The sequence below is a fragment of the Saccoglossus kowalevskii genome, chromosome 8 (assembly GCF_978046115.1).
Source record: "Saccoglossus kowalevskii chromosome 8, keSacKowa6.1, whole genome shotgun sequence".
NCBI classification, from domain to species: domain Eukaryota; kingdom Metazoa; phylum Hemichordata; class Enteropneusta; family Harrimaniidae; genus Saccoglossus; species Saccoglossus kowalevskii.
In genome coordinates, this window is record NC_140648.1 from 10,781,336 (window position 1) to 10,802,908 (window position 21,573).

General features: G+C 34.0%; 1 protein-coding gene across 2 annotated transcripts in view; it reads left to right on the top strand.

Annotated features, from left to right (window-relative positions):
* Positions 1–18,249, top strand: part of LOC100372462 (cAMP-dependent protein kinase regulatory subunit-like) — a 36,415-nt gene extending 18,166 nt beyond the window's left edge. For both annotated transcript variants that reach the window (XM_085502157.1, XM_085502158.1), the window contains exons 2-10: positions 684–946; positions 2,805–2,866; positions 8,610–8,656; positions 12,555–12,653; positions 13,115–13,174; positions 14,807–14,867; positions 15,305–15,426; positions 16,069–16,150; positions 17,426–18,249. In XM_085502157.1, coding sequence (XP_085358283.1) covers positions 684–946; positions 2,805–2,866; positions 8,610–8,656; positions 12,555–12,653; positions 13,115–13,174; positions 14,807–14,867; positions 15,305–15,426; positions 16,069–16,150; positions 17,426–17,598 — 969 coding nt within the window. In that variant the 3' untranslated portion in view covers positions 17,599–18,249. The remainder of the gene's footprint in view (positions 1–683; positions 947–2,804; positions 2,867–8,609; positions 8,657–12,554; positions 12,654–13,114; positions 13,175–14,806; positions 14,868–15,304; positions 15,427–16,068; positions 16,151–17,425) is intronic.
* Positions 18,250–21,573: the final 3,324 nt, after the last annotated feature.

The following is a 21,573-nucleotide window of genomic DNA, read 5'->3' on the forward strand; positions in this document are numbered from 1 at the left end:
TTTGTTAGATTTCCTCCTAATGCTTGGCATTTGTTGCCATAGCAACCACACTTAAGATAATATTGAGACACTCGTCATACATGTATATCCCTTTCTGATATTGTCACACACATTTTGTTAATAACCAGATTGATTTCAATTCTTTGTACAGACAGGGCTATCTTATATATCTCTCCAAATAACTCCAGGGGTGGTTACTGTATACATGTGACATAGAACACTGGTAAATGTTTGCGTTAATCTGCAAAACCCTTGATGCCATTTTCCGACATCTTGCACGGACGTATGCATCTCAGTAAGAATCAGAGGAGGCATTTTTAGTATTTATTCATATGTAGGATACATTTTTGCAATGATTTCACATAAACAGTTTTGTCGAAATGAATGCAATCTAACTAAGATTTTATGCACATGTGTTACATTCATTACGGTACTTTTCCTGTAATTGACCTATACCTGGTAGACCAAGTAATATAGCCCATGTTTAGTAATTACTTAGTCTTGCAAAAGTGTGAACACAAATAAATAAATAAATAAATGTCACAATTTCGTTCATGCTGAAAAAAAAATGCAAGTTTGATTAGTCTTCTAAGTGCTTTTGTTTAAGAGTTTGTTGTCTGTGTGCACTTTGATCCCTGACTACCTATGTAATAATAATCATTAATTTTGTTTATAATCCACAGGAGTCTGCGAGTAAACCCAAATCTAAATCAGCGTCTCCACCTCCTGAAGACAGAGATGAAGAAGTTTCACCAACACCACCTGTATCACAGGTTCGAGTTACGAGACGACGTCGTGGTGCTGTCAGTGCTGAGGTGTACACAGAAGAAGATGCTGCCACGTATGTCAAGAAAGTAGTTCCAAAAGATTACAAAACTATGGCTGCTCTTTCCAAAGCAATTTCCAAGAATGTGTTGTTTTCTCACCTGGATGATAATGAACGCAGGTATGTTTCCTCCATGTATCTTTTAGGGTATTAACCAGGAATTTAAAAAGTGCCTGTCAAAAATGTAATAAAAGGGCGATTTTGGGCATTATATTTTACAAAATTGCTAAAGAACATTGGAAAAACAGAAAAACGAATAAAATAGTTCTGGTCAAGTTGACAGGCTGAAAGTAGCTGGCTAATACACTGAATATCATAGGATAGTCATTGAGTTATTGGAGAATTTACTTATGTTACATTTATTATGTTCTTATTATTCTGCATGCTGAAGATATTTGAATGTTTAGCTACTGCTGGTGTTTTTAACAATCCATGTCACCTAATACTTAATAGCAATTTTTGTGATGATTGGTGGCAGACTTGTAAGGAAATTACTGGTTGGTTTGTATCTGATCTCAAGCATAGTTTTTTGCACTTGTTAAATTGGCTGAACATCTTGAACTTGCACTGACTTGTCTTCGTGATCACTTCTTTACCATGTATGAGATACATTGACAACACCAAACTAAATCTTTGCTATACTTTCATGGAGTTCATTTGATTATTACATATTCACAAAAATAATTTGCATCTCCAAGGCCTTGCTCACTGTGATATTATGCCCTACAGCAGCGTAAGCTACTATTATACATGTAGTAGAATTGAATCCTCTATAATTGTATGAAACTAGGAAGTTTACCTGCAGGCTTACAGTGGGTACATTTAATTCTATAACAATTTGTCATTGATATCCTATTCCAAAACACTATTTGATTAGCTTTGTGTCGGCATAATAGTTTTTAGATTGCAAAGTTGACCCTGGTTTGTTACATTTCTATGTCATTTATTACAACAACAACAACAATTATATTATACAGATGATGATCATGATTGTGCTAATTTACAATATTTTTACTTTCTTTATTGCATTTCTCTATAAATAAATGGTTTTCAGTATATGTAAACAAACCTTCAAGATGTATTTAGAATCAGATATAAACAGAACTGGTTACAAATGAGATGATTAGTGGGTTTAATATTATGCTACTATGTAGCTCTCCCGAGCAAAGTAGTTATCCTGATAGAGCTGTATATAACTCCCTAGCAAAACAATAAACTTTGCAGTTAAGTTATATGTGTATTAATACGGATTATGCTGCTGGTTTTGTCTAGTTTGAAAATAATCATAAATTTATACATACATTTGTTTGTTTTAATTTTTTAATATGTAAGAATTTAAATACACCTACCCGTATCCAATATTTTTCCAACAACAAAGAAGCCGACTTCATGTGCTATGAAAAAACTGTCACTGATTATAAAAACGCAGGTCTTCCTCTGAAAACAAAATGCTGATTTGCTGGGTAAATTATCTCCTGTGGAGTTGTGATGCATTTATTTTATGATAAATGCCATCATGGCTCATTTGATAGCATTTATTATGTCTGCAAATGTAGTGTTGTACAAGTTCGGCATTGGTGTGTTAATCATCTGCTTTTGTGATATATTTATATCAATGTCAGATTTCACCAATTATGGTGGTAGCTATGTCAGTAAATAGCAGTACACTCAAATGTGCATATGGCTCGTCTTTTGTTGCTGCTGGTATGACCTCAAACAAACACTATAGATCCTAGTTTTCAACGTATTATGGAAATATCTTCTACACATATGTTAAGGATTCTGAGACAATTATTTCATAATGCTATATGTAATAATGTCTTGACTAATGAAATGGAGTAGTGGACTGCCTGTAAAAATGTAAGCAATTTGATGATGGCTTTTGTGTGGACAAATTATTATTAAAAAATTAAATGGTGTCTAGGAAATTTGTACCTTTATATTTAGTCTCTCTCTCTCTTGTTTTATCCATCAACAGCGACATTTTTGATGCCATGTTTCCTGTTAACCACATTGGAGGTGAAAAAGTAATCCAACAAGGTAAGGCAAAATTTCTTGATTATTTTTTTGCTTGTAGGGTCGATCAGCTGTCGTTTTATATATATATGGCCTCATTAGAGACAGAGCTTGTAATCAGAGTGTGAGATTTATGCCTTGGGTAGTGTCACACTCACCCTTTCAGCATGTGTAATACCTTGACATTTACATTAACCTCTGTGTATATTTGCATCATGTCTTCATTAGTCTCGTTATTTTGTCTGTGTTATCAAAGTCACTACTCAAAATTCTTATGTTTGCTTTAGCTAAAAATTTTGATCATTTAAGTTAGTTTGTGTGTTGTTGTACACGTATCTGTTGAAAGTCATCATTTTTTTCTGCTTTTGTGCCATTTCTGCCTATTTCTCAAATTGATAGTTTGTTGATAGCTTGGTACTCAGTCTGTTGTTGTACTTAGATGCAGTGTATTATGTCATGATCCAATACAAGTGGTCATTTTGGTTGACAAAAATCATTTGTGCAATTCTGATTTTCGTCTTGGAATACACATGACCATTCATGTTGGCAGAGTGTCAAAATGGTGATTCATTGTGTTAACTACCTTGACCTATATCTACATTCATTCAGTGTCTGTAGTAAAGTCATGTATTTTTATTAGACTTATTAGTTGCTCACTCATGGTATGCCTGTATGGTATGCATCAGAGATTATTTCAATTACAAATCTTACACTTGAACGCTTACTATGCAGGATTGGAATGTTAACCAATGATTGTTTGAACTTGGCTAAACTTGATGGAACAAATGTATTTTGATTTAGTTATCATTGGTAGTCAAACCACCTATGCTGGTCTTACATGGTTTCTGTTTTAAATTGTCAAACTTGTGTATAGCTACCTCCTAAATGGATTTCATTAAAATGATCTTTATATGAAGGTTGCATTAATTTTGTTATGGATCCCCATCTTGTACATTTTGACACAATATTTGTCCAGAAAATAATGTGAGATGGTACTGTTGCAACAAAACAAATTTGTGAGTTGATAAAAATTAAACAAGTTTGGATTGTTTATAATTCTAATTATTATTTTGGTGTCTAAGCCAAGGTGAATCTGTAAAATTATTGCTTAAAGACTAGTCTATATACACAAGTTTCTCATACATTATGTCTTACGACTGTCACTATAGGCAGGTAGTCTTTATGCACAATTTTCTCGTACGTTGTGCTTTAGGATTAAATAGAGGCGGTCACTAACACAAGTTTGACTGTACATTTTTAGTCCCCGTTCAGGCGCAGCCTGAAAAGGGGACTAATAATTCAGGTTATGTCCATAATTCCGTCTCCAACATTTTCTCAGAAATTCTACAGCAGATATCAGTGAAACTTGGCAGGTTGATGAACATGTCCCCTCCGAGTATGCACGTAATTTTTTTTCCAGATCTGAAAATCCCAAGTGGGTCTTTTTCATGATTTTATCAAAAATTGCCTCTCCCGGCAACATTGACAAAACGTCTGCGCATGCTCAGAATAAATTAATTACTGTAAAATACTTTATTTTTGCTTGCAACATTTTTTTGCTATTTTCGCTGAAGGAATGTTTCAGTTAAAATAAAATCCAGCGAATATACCCTTTTCTTATATTTTACAGTCAACTTGTCAAAAATCAATGAAAATAAATTCAATACAAAACACCCAGAAAAAGTCTTTTCAGCGAATGATAATTCCAGCTGAAATAAAATATTTTACAGTAGATTAGATCTGTGAGTAAGGCTGCTGTTATTACGGCACGTGATTTCTCCATTGCGTGCAATTTATTATAGTACTGTTTATACATGTATTCTGTTTGGCTCAGTGGTCTCATTCACTCGTTACTAGAAGAACTAGTAACTTTATTTGATTTCAAGAACTTCAAGAAGGCGGCATAAGAGACGTGTTTGCAAAGGTAAGTTTTCCAGTTTATTGGGGTACGATTGGTGTACATTTCGTGACGTACGGACGTGAATATTATGATTGCCAGCTTTATATTCTTGTGAAAAACCAAAAAAAGCAAACAATTGTCTCTAATCTACGAAACTAGTTTGTGAATTGTATACCCTGTCAAATTATTGTACACTAACGATTAATTCACGAGGACATAGTTTTCAAGTACCGGTAAATCGTTTTCCAGTCTTTTGCTTGTGTAGCGATTTCCGAAATATTCACAACTCGGGGGGGGGGGGGGATTTCCCTGTGTCGATCAATTTATTCATGATATAATAGCAGGTTGCCTATGATTATATTCGTATTTTTTATGTTGTGAGCATTGAACTGTTAGTTGCAATGAAGATTTTGGCGATCTTGTGCGATTCAACATGGCGGATGTACAGTGACAACACGTGTATGGACGGTCGGTCGAGCAGTCTGCAACGGACCACAGTCTGTGAACGGACCGTGAAATCGCCCGTTTTTTCGGCAGTTTTTTTTTTTATGTTTTGGATATTTTATTCACTCCTGATGCCTAAAAGAGTCTAATTTATATTTTACCGTAGTCATTGACACATATTCAAGAGTATCATGTTTATTGTGAATAGCGTGAATGGGTAAGCTTCGTTTCGACAATGGGCTGTTATTTCTGTGAACAATGTTAAATTATTCTTTGAATGCTCAGTTTATTTTTTGAAAACAATTAATTTTTCGATTTAAAAAAAATCATGCCGTTTTCCCCGTCAAAATCAAAGCATAAAGATCTTGCTAAACATCGGTGAATCCCCTGTTGCGTTCACCACGAGGTCACTGAGCCGTCATTAACATATTTAAATGACCACGTGTACTGAAATAACATGGCGGATATCGCATCGCATTTACATTCGACCGAAATCATTCGTTTACGATGAAACTAAGTTGAATATTACTTCCAATTCATAAAAATTCAACGAATTATTTTTTTTGTGCGTATTATAATCATTACTGAATAATAATAAACAATTGCAATACTTCGAAAACAAGTAAGTTATTCACTTGCGAAACACAGAATGACCAGATTGTGCTACCGTGATCATTTGCTACCGGTACTAACAACCATGGAACTATAAACCCCTCCATGTAACAACTAAGCAATGTATTCGTGTTTGTATTTATTCGAAACTTCTTTTAGAAAATACTTTACTTTTCGTAAACTTTACTGAATTTTTGGGGGGATTCAATTCCAACATTTCGCGATGCCAAACCAAAGGCCTTTCACTCTTTGAGTGTGACACCTAAACCAGAAGTTTTATGGTGTATAAACTGGCACTAAATGAAAAAGCCGTTGAACCTTATTCAAATTTATAAGTACATGTTATTATGTATTTAATTATGAAAACTGACTAAATTAAATGTGATCTTATTTTTAATTTGAACAGAATTATGATTTATATCGGTAATGACGTTTTCATCCAATATTAATTGTGCAATTGTTAAAATGCCTACCTACACATTTATTGTTTTTGTTTCTGTTGCCCTGAAATAGACATTTGTAAAAAAAAAAAATTTTAAAATCATGCTTGATTCAAATTCAAAAAAAAAAGATGTAGCCATGTAGCCCCTTCCTGTTATCTGTTTCCAACTTCTTCCAGAGTAAAACTGGTGAAGCCATGTAATTGCCATACAATCATCAACTGTGGGAAAACTTGTATGTTATTGAAATCTTTATTTTGTTGTCTGTGAATTAATATAATATTTGAAATGGTGTAATGGTGCAAAATATTCTCAAGCAATTGGTTTTCTGGTGGCACTACACTGTGCATTTATGCATGATCTCAGCTTTATACTAAGTGATGATGGTGGTTGAAATGGAAAACTGAATACAAAAATCCAGTAACATCTCAAACGAATTTCCGTCTGCTGTGAATGCATGTTTCGTTACATCAAATAAATAACCCAATTTTATTGAATGTATCCAAAAACATGGTACCAATGATCTGAAATTTCAGGAGTGCTCGCTGAAGGTTTATCAATCTTGCTTATTGTCTTGTTCTTTACCCAATCCTGCATTTCAGTTACTAGAATTTATACTAAAAAAAAATAGTTTCTGTTTTTCTTCTGATAATTCGGCCACTCTCAAAAACAAATATTTTTCCATGGTCGAAATGCAAGAAGAATACAAAACTACTGTGATTGCATAGCGATACCTGTAGGGCCATTGTCAATTAGTTCGCCTGATCAACACAGCGTTATACATAGGGCTGATATTGAATCACAGAGAGTAAAATCTTGTGATACTAATCTCTAGAACCGCTCAGATTGGTACATATGTCTTATGAACCCACATGTGTATATCTTTAACAATACTCATTTTAAACTTCTTTTTTTTTTACAGTGGTGCTGTGAACTGCTTCAATTTTGCAAGGCAATTTTTTCTGGGTTCCTACAACATGGAGTGTCAGGGACTTTATTGAAATTTCATAGAATCCTGAATATATCTAGAAGTGAAAATTAAATGGTTTACAGTATTTTATACCCATTAATAATGATGAAATGCAATAATATCACTGCACTAAAAAGACTTCAAACAATTATTGTTACTTCTCCATTGAAGGTTATGAGCAGACCAACCTTTACTGGCTTCCTTAATTATTACATGTACTTGCTCTGAAAACATAGCTTTTACAATTGTTTAAATTAACAAATGTTGTTCTATGTACAATGAATACATTTTAAATAATAAACCTTACTGTATTAATAAAAAATTGTATTTGACAACATGAGAATGATTCTGATGCCCAGTGGTGATGTTGAAACAAACCCAGGTCCTGGTAATATACTAAGACCTGATTAACAAAGAAGTCATGTACATCAAGGTTCACTCAGATTTATGAATGCAGTTTCTTGAGCAAGTATACATGTATGACAAATAGTTTTGTTGCACTTGTGTACTCTGAGATTCTGAACATGGGTCAGTGGAAGTTTTTAGTTGTCAGTACAAAACTAGATTATGGGAAATCACTTTATGATGAGTTGTACCCACATAGAGTACATATTCATTCACCTGTTTGCAGATGTTCCTTGTACTACTTTATAATCAAATAACGGGGACTGTGACATTTCATGTCTAGTTTAGTCTTGGCTACCTCTAATGATAACACCAGTATCTACTTGTAACTTGTTTACCCTTTTGACAAACTGGTTAATAATTTAATATATTACAAAATCATGTGACACATTGAAATGTGCAATTCATAATGTAACAAAGACTTAAGCACATGTTTTTAGAAGGTTTATTGATTTACTTTTCTGAGGTTGACGATAGGATGGTTTTTCAATCATGATCAATTTCTTTAGGTTGAGGTTATATTTAGCCATTGGTGGTGATAATGACAATTTATTGTAGCCAAATGTAAATTTAATTCACCAGTATATCTGGTGAATCATATGGAAAAAAGATACAGAAAAGATCTTGGTGCTGTTTTCCTTACTAATTCCTAACAGTTGCTATGGGAATATCCTGATGTGCTATCTAATTTACTGAATAATTCATTCATGAAACAATTGTGAATATTATTGCATTACTCCTATGTATTCAACACATTTTTGGAATGGGATCAAGCAAAAAGTTTTTTCAACACCCCCATGTTAGTGCTCTTTATTTAGTGAAATCCAAGGTAAACAAAGTTGATCGGGTTGTAGCAGAGTAATATTAATTTTTGTGGTTGCACCATGTAGTGAATTTCAAATATTGTAAAATATTAATTGTGATGAAAATATAAAAAACACACAAATACCACATGTTGTTTGTTTGACATTTCATATTTGATTTTTTGGGTTTCAGGTGATGAGGGCGATAACTTTTATGTTATAGACCAAGGAGAAGTAGAGGTAGGAAACTAGTTTGTTTTTTAGCTCCGCTGTCGACTTTGTCGAGCGGAGCTTATCATATGAGTGATTGTCCGTCGTCGTCGTCGTCGTCGTCCGTCGTCCGTGTCAATGTTTTACTTTTTCGACTTCTTCTTGAAAACTACAAGCCTGAATGCTTTGATACTTGGTGTATATGTACCTTGGGTAGACCTCTCTCAGATTTGTTCATTTCATGATGATATCTTCCATTCTCTAATTTTGGTGAATATTTTTGTCATTTTTAGTAAAAAGTGATATTTTCGACTTCTTGTTGAAAACCGCAAGTGCAATTGCTTTGATATTACATATATAGGTACTACATTTGGACCTCTCTCAGATTTGTTCATTTCATGATGATATCTTCCATTCTCTAATTTTGGTGAATATTTTTGTCATTTTTAGTAAAAAGTGATATTTTCGACTTCTTGTTGAAAACCGCAAGTGCAATTGCTTTGATATTACATATATAGGTACTACATTTGGACCTCTCTCAGATTTGTTCATTTTGTAATGATATCTTTAATTCTCTAATTTTGGTGAATATTTTTGTAATTTTTGGTAAAAAGTGATATTTTCGACTTCTTGTTGAAAACCGCAAGTCCAATTGCTTTGATATTACATATATAGGTACTACATGTGGACCTCTCTCAGATTTGTTCATTTTGTAATGATATCTTTAATTCTCTAATTTCGGTGAATATTTTTGTAATTTTTGGTAAAAAGTGATATTTTCGACTTCTTGTTGAAAACCGCAAGTCCAATTGCTTTGATATTACATATATAGGTACTACATGTGGACCTCTCTCAGATTTGTTCATTTCATGATGATATCTTTAATTCTCTAATTTTGATGAATATTTTTGTAATTTTTGGTAAAAAGTGATATTTTCGACTTCCTGTTGAAAACCGCAAGTCCAATTGCTTTGATATATTATACATATAGGTACTACATGTGGACCTCTCTCAAATTTGTTCATTTTCTAATGATATCTTCTGTTCTTTAATTGCCATGTGCATTGCTAACAGCGGAGCTATCTCAGCCGACAGGCTGCTTGTTTCTTGTAACTCCACATCTTTTTTCCATTAGTTGGTAAACATGGTGTTCACTCTCCTTCTCACAATCAAATGTTTTCCATTTAGAATATGATTGCAAGTCAAATGTGTACCAGGTTTGCACCCTTTTTTTTTATCTAAATAAATTTTTAGCTCCGCTGTCGACTTTGTCGAGCGGAGCTTATCATATGAGTGATTGTCCGTCGTCGTCGTCCGTCGTCCGTGTCAATGTTTTACTTTTTCGACTTCTTCTTGAAAACTACAAGCCTGAATGCTTTGATACTTGGTGTATATGTACCTTGGGTAGACCTCTCTTAGGTTTGTTCATTTCATGTTGATATCTTCAATTCTCTAATTTTGGTGAATATTTTTGTCATTTTTGGTAAAAAGTGATATTTTCGACTTCTTGTTAAAAACCGCAAGTGCAAATGCTTTGATAATACATAAATAGGTACTACCGTTAAAGTCCTAATATAAACCGCATACGTAATAGTAACCGCACCCCCAATTCCGGCTTCGGGGTTAAAGAGTTCTTAACAAAAATTGAAAACTTAAAAAGTACCTATTACTAACCGCACCCCCAATTCAACAAGACCGTGACTGTCTTCATTGTTTCAACCAGCTGTTCCAAAACGGCATTGTTCCTAATCCTATTCTTTGTTTCGACAACATGCCTAAAAATATTCACACCTATTTATTGTTCAGCGGTGATAAGATGTCAGACAGGCAATGAAACTGCTTTTGTTCTGGCGGCGACCTCTGTCAATACTCTTTCTGAATACGTCTGTGTTTCGTAAGTTTTAGACAATGAGCTTTTATCACCGTAAAAGTGTTAAACTGAGCATTGAAGAATAATTTATCTTTCGAAAACAAATAATTTCTTGATTTAAAAAAAAAATCATGCCGTTTTCCCATGGAAATCAAAGGAAAAAGATCGCACTACATTATCGGTAAATCTCTTCCGTGTTGCGTTCACCATGAGGTCGCTGAACTGTCATTAACATATTTAAATGAGCTATGTAATTTAGACACGTGGGCACCATCCAGCATTTTGATTGGTTAATTAGCGACTTGACCTATCCGGTCAATAATACGTCACGTGAGCATTCAAAAGCATGGCGGATATCGTATCGGCTGTTTACATGTGACTGAAATCATTCGCTTACGGGGAAACTAAGTTGAATTTTACTTGCATTTTATAACAATTCAACGAATTTATTTTTCGTGCGTTATTGTAATCACTACTAAATAATAATCACCAATATCAACACTTCGAAAACAAGTAAGTTAGTCACTTGAGACCAGCAGCATGGCCGGATCGAGCTACCGTTATGTGATCATTTGCTACTAAGCAGTGCATTCGTGTTTTTATTTGAAACTTCTGTTAGAATATACTTTTCGTTACCAAGAAAATTAAAAAAAAATAAATGCATATTACATTAAAAATACTGAGTATTTTTTGTATCATGTAGAATTTTTTTTTTATTGTAATTTTTCAACATTTCGTAACGCCTATTTTAGAACCAAAATAAGGCCTTTCACTCTTCCCCGACGCCTATTCAAGAGATTGTACGGTGTATTGTTTGTTTTGTGCATGTGTTGTGGACAAAAAATGACCACGCCCATTTAGTGATTGCAATATGTACGTAATAGAAACCGCACCCCGAACTTGAGCTTTTGATCCCAATTTTTAAATTGATACATTGTAATATAAACCGTGGTTTATAATAGGACTTTAACGGTACATGTGGACCTCTCTCAGATTTGTTCATTTTGTAATGATATCTTTAATTCTCTAATTTTGGTGAATATTTTTGTCATTTTTGGTAAAAAGTGATATTTTTGACTTCTTGTTAAAAACCGCAAGTCCAATTGCTTTGATACTACATATATAGGTACTACATGTGGACCTCTCTCAGATTTGTTCATTTCGTGATGATATCTTCAATTCTCTAATTTTGGTGAATATTTTTGTCATTTTTGGTAAAAAGTGATATTTTCGACTTCTTGTTAAAAACCGCAAGTATGATTGCTTTGATATTACATATATAGGTACTACATGTGGACCTCTCTCAGATTTGTTTATTTTGTGATGATATCTTCAATTCTCTAATTTTGGTGAATATTTTTGTAATTTTTGGTAAAAAGTGATATTTTCGACTTCTTGTTAAAAACCAATAGTTCAATTGCTTTGATATTACATATATAGATACTACATGTAGACCTTTCTCAGATTTGTTCATTTTGTGATGATATCTTCAGTTCTCTAATTTTGGTGAATATTTTTGGTAAAAAGTGATATTTTCGACTTCTTGTTGAAAACTGTAAGTCCGATTGCTTTGATATTACATATATAGGTACTACATGTGGACCTCTCTCAGATTTGTTCGTTTTGTGATGATATCTTCAATTCTCTAATTAATTTATTTTGGTGAATATTTTTGTAATTTTTTGGTAAAAAGTGATATTTTCGACTTCTTGTTAAAAACTGTAAGTCTGATTGCTTTGATACTATTCATATTGTTCATTTTCTAATCATGTCTTCAGTTCTTTAATTGAAATGTGCATTGCTAACAGCGGAGCTATCTCAGCCGATAGGCTGCTTGTTTATTTTTTTTTGTCTTGTCAAATGATGATAGGAAATTTTATTCAATTAAGGATTTATAGCTGAATATTTACTCAACTTCAATCTGCTGCTTGTCAGAGTTTGGATATGACCAGCTGACATGTTATTGGTCAGAAAGATCTTACCTAAGTTAAGCTGAGTTGAAATACATGCTTTTGTGCTTGAATTTAATTGATCTATTTATGTATATTGGCATTTTAGGTGTATGTTAACAATGAGTTGGTAGTCACCATCGGTGATGGTGGTAGTTTTGGTGAATTAGCACTCATCTACGGCACACCCAGAGCAGCCACAATTAAGGTAAGTATCTGAGAATGAGTAACTTCCTCACGCTCTATGTTGCTAATAAATTAAATAGGCCATCAGTTACTTTCATTAGATCATTTTTGTTTGCCTTATCACTGTTTGCTTACAGTCTGTTTATAATGTCGAGGGAAAATATTTGAAATTAAATTTATTTTTTTGGGATCGATTTGTGTGTATTGAAAATTAAATTAGAATCACTTTTTGTCTTTGAGTTGTCATCATCCACATAGAGACCATTGTCTAATATACTTCATAGTTCTCTGAAATGTGGCTATACATGCACATTAAATAAAATAAATCATGTCTTATATTATGTACACATCCAGCTTTATGTCAGATTGCTTGAATACAGTACATTTTATTGAGCATCACTGATGTGCATCCATCAATTCTTGACTATCTACTTTGTCATGGTGATTTGAGTGCAGAAATTAACCTAAATTTATCATTGACAGGCCAGAACTGATGTCAAGCTCTGGGGTATTGATAGAGACAGTTATAGACGAATTCTCATGGTATGTAAGGTCATTCATCAAAATATAATGATAAAAATTTCCTTATTTTTTACGTATTTAAGTTGTTGGTATAATAATAAATATAGATATGAAAAGGTATAATACAGAGTAAGAAAAGAACATGTTTTGGCAAAGAACAAAATATATTTTTCATTATTTCAGAATTTTACGACCTTGCGCACACTATTTTTATGGTTTTTAGAGACAAGAATTTAATTTATTCACCTTTTCCTCAAAAAAATTTTTTTTATTTAATTGTAAACTCATTTGACATTTTATATCTTATTTGGTTTAAAGATTTACATATTGCATATCTAGTTTAAGTATTATTAAAATTTGTTATTTTTTAATAATTAGTTTGAGATGTGGTAGTATTATTTGTGTTGCGTTACACAATCTCCTTTGTGCTCATAATTTTCGTACTGAATTATTGTAGATTGAAATGTGTGGCTTAATTTTAATGCTGGAGATTTAGAGGCTTTCCTGTATTTAGAGAAAAAACTGAGCAAAGATACTCTTAAAATGGTGATTGCATTCAGCCAAATAACTGATTGTCTGTAAGGCTTCATCAGCAGAGTACAATTCATTATTGACAAATTGCACTCATTATCATTAGTGTAATACTGCCGCAAGTTAAAGTGAATGTACGGATGTATTAGTCAGTTGCTGGAAGGACACTCACTGTAACAAGTTATTTTTCTGATAATGGAAATACAATCTTCTGCCTTGCTGTGTCAACATAGAAGGGAGAGGAAGCATTTGGTTTTATGGTCCATAGTATGGACAGGATTCTTCGGCGGAGCATTACAGAGTAGGAGATCATTTTGGATAAAAAGGAAGGCACAATTACAATAAACATGAATATACAATTAGCAATTAACATATAATATTATGATACAAATCAACTATGAAGCTATGGTATTGGGGGGGGGGTTGACCACGTACGCATTATTCAAAGATAATTAAATGTAGCTAAAATGCTTTCTGCTGTTTTCAATTTTTGCCACTCTTTACAAGTAATGTACAAAAAGCTAGTGATATCAGTGATGACCTAAATGTAGAAGTAATATATTATGCTAAATTTGTTTATAAAGTTGACATTGACATTGTTTCGGTAAGAAGAAAATTAAAAAAAACAACCCAACCCCCCAATATTATGCTGGAGCTGTTCCAAGAATGTTAACTACATACTCAAGGCTGCAGTAATCTAATATAAGAACTTCTAAGAAAATGTGCATGGGGGTGGCATATCAAAATATGCCTTGAAGAGTCTTGACGCCATATCAAAATATGCCTTAAAGTGTCTTCACACTATGAGCATGTGTTCACAACAACAGTCACTTCTTCATAAAAGTACATGTACTAATTTGCCATATCATGGATTGGGGTAAAGGTATATGAGGCAAAAATCGTATCTTTGAAAATTGTAGTTTGCCATGTACCGGTAGTTAAGGGACATTTGGATGTTTTGGTTGTTACTTGCTTAGCTCAATTGAGTTGTGATGAAAGGGACCAATCGACTTGAGACATCTTGTATGTATATTGGGGTGAGATTTCTGTGAATGCTGTTATGAGTTGTGTGTGATAACTTCAGATGAATGTGTAGTGATCTTGTGATGTTTATGTTTTCAGGGAAGTACACTTAGAAAGAGAAGAATGTATGAAGAATTCCTCAGTAAAGTCTCAATACTTGGTAAGTGCAATGAGCTTATTAGGAAAATGCTGTACAATGATCATATTGATAACACATAGTCAGAGAAATGGATCTTGTGCCGTCAAGCATCTCCTTGATTACATTCAGCGACATGATTCTATTACAATCACATGCTACATTGCCACTACATCCGTTGTAAATAAAGAATAAATAAAGTGCAAACATGTGAAACAAAATTTGAACATAAAGTGTTCAGCTGGTAAAATTTTTGAACTGCAGATGTATAATATCACACTAAATGTCTTCATACAGAAGCTTTTATTTTTGAATAATTGCCTTCTGGTACCAATAAGTCATCAGTTATGTTGTAGGTTTTGATTTTAACCCAGCTCTTACGTAATAACTTTTTTTGAATTCACTTTAGTTTTATGAATCGTGTTAATTTTGTTGGTACATAATAATACTTTTTTTCACAGAAAATTTGGATAAATGGGAGCGTCTAACAATAGCTGATGCTTTGGAGGCCTGTCAGTTTGAAGACGGTGAAAAGATAGTTGAACAAGGCCAGGCAGGAGAAGATTTCTTCATTATTACAGAGGTATGCCAACAAAATGTGAATTGTGTACTAAGTGTAGCAGGTCATCAGGAGGCAAACAGCTGTGAGATATAGTAGACAGTTGCAAGAGGAATTTGCACTAGAACTTTAGCAATTTTAATGTTAACAGCTTAAATTTTGATAGACAAGTTTAGTTAATTTTTGTGAACATTATTTCACTAACAAAATGTTTACCTCCTGTGTGTGTAGCAAAAACTTTTTCTTAAAAAAGGCAAGTTAGCTTGCTTTGATACTTGAGTGGACCTTAGTCAGATTTGTTCATTTTGTGATGATACCTTCAATTTTCTAATTTGAGTAAATATCTTTGTTATTTTTGGTAACAAATGCTATTTTCAACTGTCTAACTATACAGTGGAGGTATATCAACCAACAGACTTTCAACAGTCTTTTAGCTCTGATGTCCACATTGTCAAGCGGAGCTGGTCATATCACTGATTGTCTGGCAACCAGTTCAAAATTTGCTCAAGTATATCACTGGTATACATACATAATTATTCAATATAACCAAACATTTTAGACTAAGTATCATTTGGTTTACGTGTATCAGCTAGTAGTCAAATGTCTGTCTTGTGAAATATTTACAATATGAAGGTTACAATCGTTTGACTCTGTTTTATTTGCTAGGGACAAGCCGCTGTATTACAACGCAGAGCAGAGGGAGATGAATACATGGAGGTTGGTCAACTAGGCCCATCAGATTACTTTGGTAAGTTTATTATTATCTATTTTTAGCTTCGCTGTCGACTTTGTCGAGCGGAGCTTATCATATGAGTGATTGTCCGTCATCCGTGTCAATGTTTTACATTTTCGACTTCTTCTTGAAAACTACAAGTCTGAATGCTGTGATACTTGGTGTATATGTACCTTGGGTAGACCTCTCAGATTTGTTCATTTCATGATCATATCTTCAATTCTCTAATTTTGGTGAATATTTTTGTCATTTTTGGTAAAAAGTGATATTTTCAACTTCTTGTTAGAAACCGCAAGTCCAATTGCTTTGGTATTACATATATAGGTACTACATGTGGACCACTCTCAAATTTGTTCATTTCATAATGATATCTTTAATTTTCTAATTTTGGTGAATATTTTTGTCATTTTTGGTAAAAAGTGATATTTTCGACTTCTTGTTAAAAACGACAAGTCCAATTGCTTTGGTATTACATATATAGGTACTACATGTGGACCACTCTCAAATTTGTTCATTTCATGATGATATCTTCAATTCTCTAATTTTGATGAATATTTTTGTCATTTTTGGTAAAAAGTGATATTTTCTTTTATGGTCAAAAATGATATTTTTGAACTCTTGTTGAAAACAGCAAGTCCCATTGCATTGATACTATGCATATTGTTCATTTTCTAATGATATCTTCTGTTCTTTAATCGAAATGTGCATTGCTAACAGCGGAGCTATCTCAGCCGAGAGGCTGCTTGTTATAAAATATAATTTAAGCTTGCTTGTCAGTCATATAATCAAATAAACAAATCTGTCTAATCCATAACTACCAGCTCTCTCAGAAAACTGCATTCAGTTTAGTTAGCTCTGCTGTTGACGTCGTTCGGCGTTTGTAGTATGTCGTAACTTTTCACATTTTTGTCTTCTTCAAAACCGTTAAACCAAATGCCTTCCTATTTGCAACATAGATTCTTGTTGTATTCCTGTCAGATTTGTTCATTTCGTGATATCTTCAATTCTGTAATTGATGAATATTTTTGTCATTTTTAGTAAAAAATGATAATTTCGACTTCTTGTTAAAAACCACAAGTCTGATTGCCAAACTAAAGTTTGTTTGTTTGTCAAAAGTCTTCGGTCTTTGCATTATTGTGATAGTGTGTGTGAGGGGGGGGGGGGGGGGTGACTCAAAATATGAAGAAAATGATTACTAAAATCTATTCATCCCAAACATCCCTAAATACACAACTAAATACAGCTGATCATTTTATTTATTTCACGTTTTTTGTTTGTTTGTTTTTTTAGGTGAAATTGCTTTGTTGCTCAATCGTCCTCGTGCTGCTACAGTTGTTGCCAGAGGTCCACTTAAATGTATAAAGTTGGATAGATGTCGCTTTGAGCGTCTCCTTGGCCCATGTGCTGATATCTTAAAGAGAAATATTCAACAATACAACAGTTTTGTGTCATTGTCAGTGTAAAAATAATATTCATAAACTGTTGGTAATTTCAGTATTACTAAAATACGAAAAAAAATATTTAGAATTGTGCAGTAGTGTTTGGTAATTTGATACCATGCACATTTCAGTGCAATTGGACAGTGGGTTGTCTCTTTTACGCCACCTAGTTGGTGAGAAAAAAGTACATCTCGCGGCTAATAGGGGACATGTGTTACACTGTTTTATTGTAAATGGTTATTTGTGGGGGACAAAAAATATTACATGTGAACCAAACGGAGAACGACCACATTACTGTAATTTAGTCTAAGTGTTGTCCATTTCAAACAACACTTGCATTTCTTCCTGTAGATGTTCATCAAAATCTAAAATGGCAAATAAGCAAGTGTTTACACTGTTCAAGGCACTGCGATTGAACATCATGTGAATTGTGTCACCCAATGCAACTATAGACAGTTTTAATACGGAGAAAAAGTACCTTTGCAGAATCAGTCGTACAATGTACATTGATATGGTACTGAACTTGTAGGCTCGTTTCAATTTGACGATATCCCAGGATGTTGGTTGGGTAATTTGTGTAAAAGAGCGAGTATACGTTTTACAATGTTGTTACCAATTTTAGATGTTTGCCTAAGTCGTGTTTGACTTGGAATAAACCTCACACACACAATAGAATTATGTGTAGCACGAACTTCTCTCTACCATTATGAGTTTCTTCAAAAAAAAAAATTCTTATTACCTGTTCGGTAACGTTTAAAGTAGTGTTGTTCATTACGTGTCTTTGTGTTATTATACTAATACTTGTATGTTAATTTTACTTACAGTAGTAACATTCTCTTAGTAATAAATTTATTTGTGTGCTATTAAACTATGTGAAGATGTTTTATTCAAAATAATCTATATCAAATCCTGGAGATGATCCATGGTCCTTTATGCTTATATATAAAAACATCTACACTCTCTTTTTGCTATATATATATTTTTTTTAAATTTGTTGTTCATATGATTCTGTTCCACAGCAAATCACTAAATGTTTGTCTTAATTACTTAGCCCCCACCCCATCCTACCTCTTTGTGTGCTTGTAACTTGTGCTTCCGATGAAAACATTGTATGGCAGGATGTGCGGATTTCATTGTTACTTCACCATTTTTGTCTTGTGCATTTATTCTGTAGTCATTTTCAAAAGAACTATTGAGTATAAATAACATTAAAGTTGTTCAGAATAACAGTTTGTCTTGAATTTTGATGTGCATGGTACAAGTGTGTGCCATACTCACTCACCCCCCCCCCCTCACCTTTTGTTTGAGATCGTTACTGAAGCTTCAGTTGGGTCTCCTATTTGAAACATTTCTTGGTCTGAATTTACAAGAAATACTAGACATTTCAGCTGTACTGTAACTTGCCTTGCAGTGTGGAAGTATACTTGGGATGAACTCAAAAACGTGGCAAGCTGAACCAGGACATACTGACATACTATTTAATTTCACTGACATTTAATTTCACTATTCACTGTGTTTTAATTTAACAAATTTGTCAAGGGAACAATGAGTATTATTGTTAGCTCCGCTGACGATTTTGTCGAGTGGAGCTTATCATACAAGTCAGCAGACGCTCACATGTCAACTCTTTACTTTTCAACTTCTTCTTGAAAACTACAAGCCTGATTGCATTGATAATTGGTGTAGATATCTTTAATTCTCTAATTTTGGTGAATATTTTTGACTTCTTGTTGAAAACAGCAATTCCAATTGCTTTGATATACATATATGTAGGTACAAATGTATCTCAGGTGGACCTCTCAGATTTGTTCATTTTATGATGTACCGAGTTTTCAATTCTCTAATTGAAATGTGCAATGCTGAAGGCGGAGCTATCTCAGCTGTTTGTTATTTTATATGTTCACGTAATTTAGCGGATTTTATTTATCAGCGAAAATAGTGAAATTAAAACCCAGTAAATAACATTTACAGTATGGCTTTTCGGTCATTAACATAAATTTGACTTCTATTATATACTGCCTACCTAACTTAAAATTGTATTGATCTTTGGTTAAATACAAGATTGAGTGTATCAATGTAATAATCACTAAAGCAAAACACTATACAAACCCTGCTGGTCATAATTGAGGGTTTAGTTCGTGAAGTGCGAGACGCATCTTTTGATGGATGTGCCACAATGTGTCTCTTCTAATTACTGGTACATACAAGTTTGAGTCAAAATACTAAATCATCTTTGCCAGCCAAGGTCAGTGTATTAATCTGTCCAGTGCCCATTTAAACCTGTATTATCTGATAAATTTTGTTTGTAGGACGTGGCGTATGAAGTCGTATGTGCCTTATACCAAATGCAACAATTTTGTCAGCAAACATTGCAGAGCATTCATGTAGATTCAGCTATGGTATCTTAGGGAGTCAGCATCTTAGGGAGTCTACAAGTCTATCTAATCGCATACAAAAGTGACGTTTTTCTAATGCACAGCAGCCTTATCAAAATTAAATAAGCAAGTCGGAGGGTATGATTGGGGGGGGGGGCGTTTGTGATGTATTTGATGAACAGATACTTATCAAGTAGTCCTGTCCCGTTGAAATACATGCTACATAATATTTCATAGCATCCTAGTTAGTGTTTTAAAGCAGGAATTAAAATGGTATTGCCTGTTACCAACACACACAACTCACGAATGTCGTAACTGCTGATTTCAATTCATGGCTCATTTTTTGAATCAAGTTTCTAAATTAAAAACTCTTCAAAACATGTTTCATTATCAAGTGTCGCACCCCCCCTCCCATTGAGTCCTTGTATGGACTAATGTTATGTTCATCATTAAAAATTGGTTTATAATCAGTCACTGTGTCCTCTAACAGAACTGATTTTGTCAAATTTCCCTTGTATTTACATTTACTATTTTGTTTATAAAATCTGAATTTCACCAAATTACAAATTCTATAAATTCAGTAAGGCGTTTTAAAAAAAAGTGCCAATAAATAAGCACAACTAGTTGCGTCACAACACTGTCAAATTCTAAAAACTTTTATGACATCCACCTTAATTGAAATGTGAAGTTGGTAATGTTAACAAACTGAGCATTTAAGACTAGTTTTAGTGTATAGCAGATATAGGTATAATGTTAGTCTTATGGGTGAATCGTTAAAAGTGGATTGTGCTTTGTCAAGTCAGGCCTCTCAGTTTGCTTTCCTTGTAATTCATATTGGAACAAGAGCCTCCAAAAAAATTGTTGCGTTCAGTGAATATTTTTTTAAATATAGCAGTCAAACATTCATTTAATTGAATGTATTCAAGCTACCAGCCATGAATATTATTTCCATTTTTACCGTGTGATTGGGAGCACAGAACTGGTGGTGCATAAGGAGCTGGAATTCAATCTACATTTGCCCTGTGCTAGGGACCACAGAACTGAGTGGTGCATCCGGAGCTGGAATTCAATCTACATTTGCCCTGTGCTAGGGAGCACAGAACTGGTGGTGCATCAGCAGCTGGAATCCAATCTACATTTTTCCTGTGTTAGGGAGCACAGAACTGATTGGTGCATCAGGAGCTGGAATTCAATCTACATTTACCCTGTGCTAGGAAGCACAGAACTGGTGGTGCATCAGCAGCTGGAATCCAATCTACATTTGCCCTGTGCTAGGGACCACAGAACTGAGTGGTGCATCAGGAGCTGGAATCCAATCTACATTTGCCCTGTGCTAGGGACCACAGAACTGAGTGGTGCATCGGGAGCTGGAATCCAATCTACATTTGCCCTGTGCTAGGGACCACAGAACTGAGTGGTGCATCAGGAGCTGGAATCCAATCTACATTTGCCCTGTGCTAGGGACCACAGAACTGAGTGGTGCATCCGGAGCTGGAATTCAATCTACATTTGCCCTGTGCTAGGGAGCACAGAACTGCATGTGGTGCATCAGCAGCTGGAAACCAATCTACATTTATCCTGTGTTAGGGAGCACAGAACTGATTGGTGCACCAGGAGCTGGAAT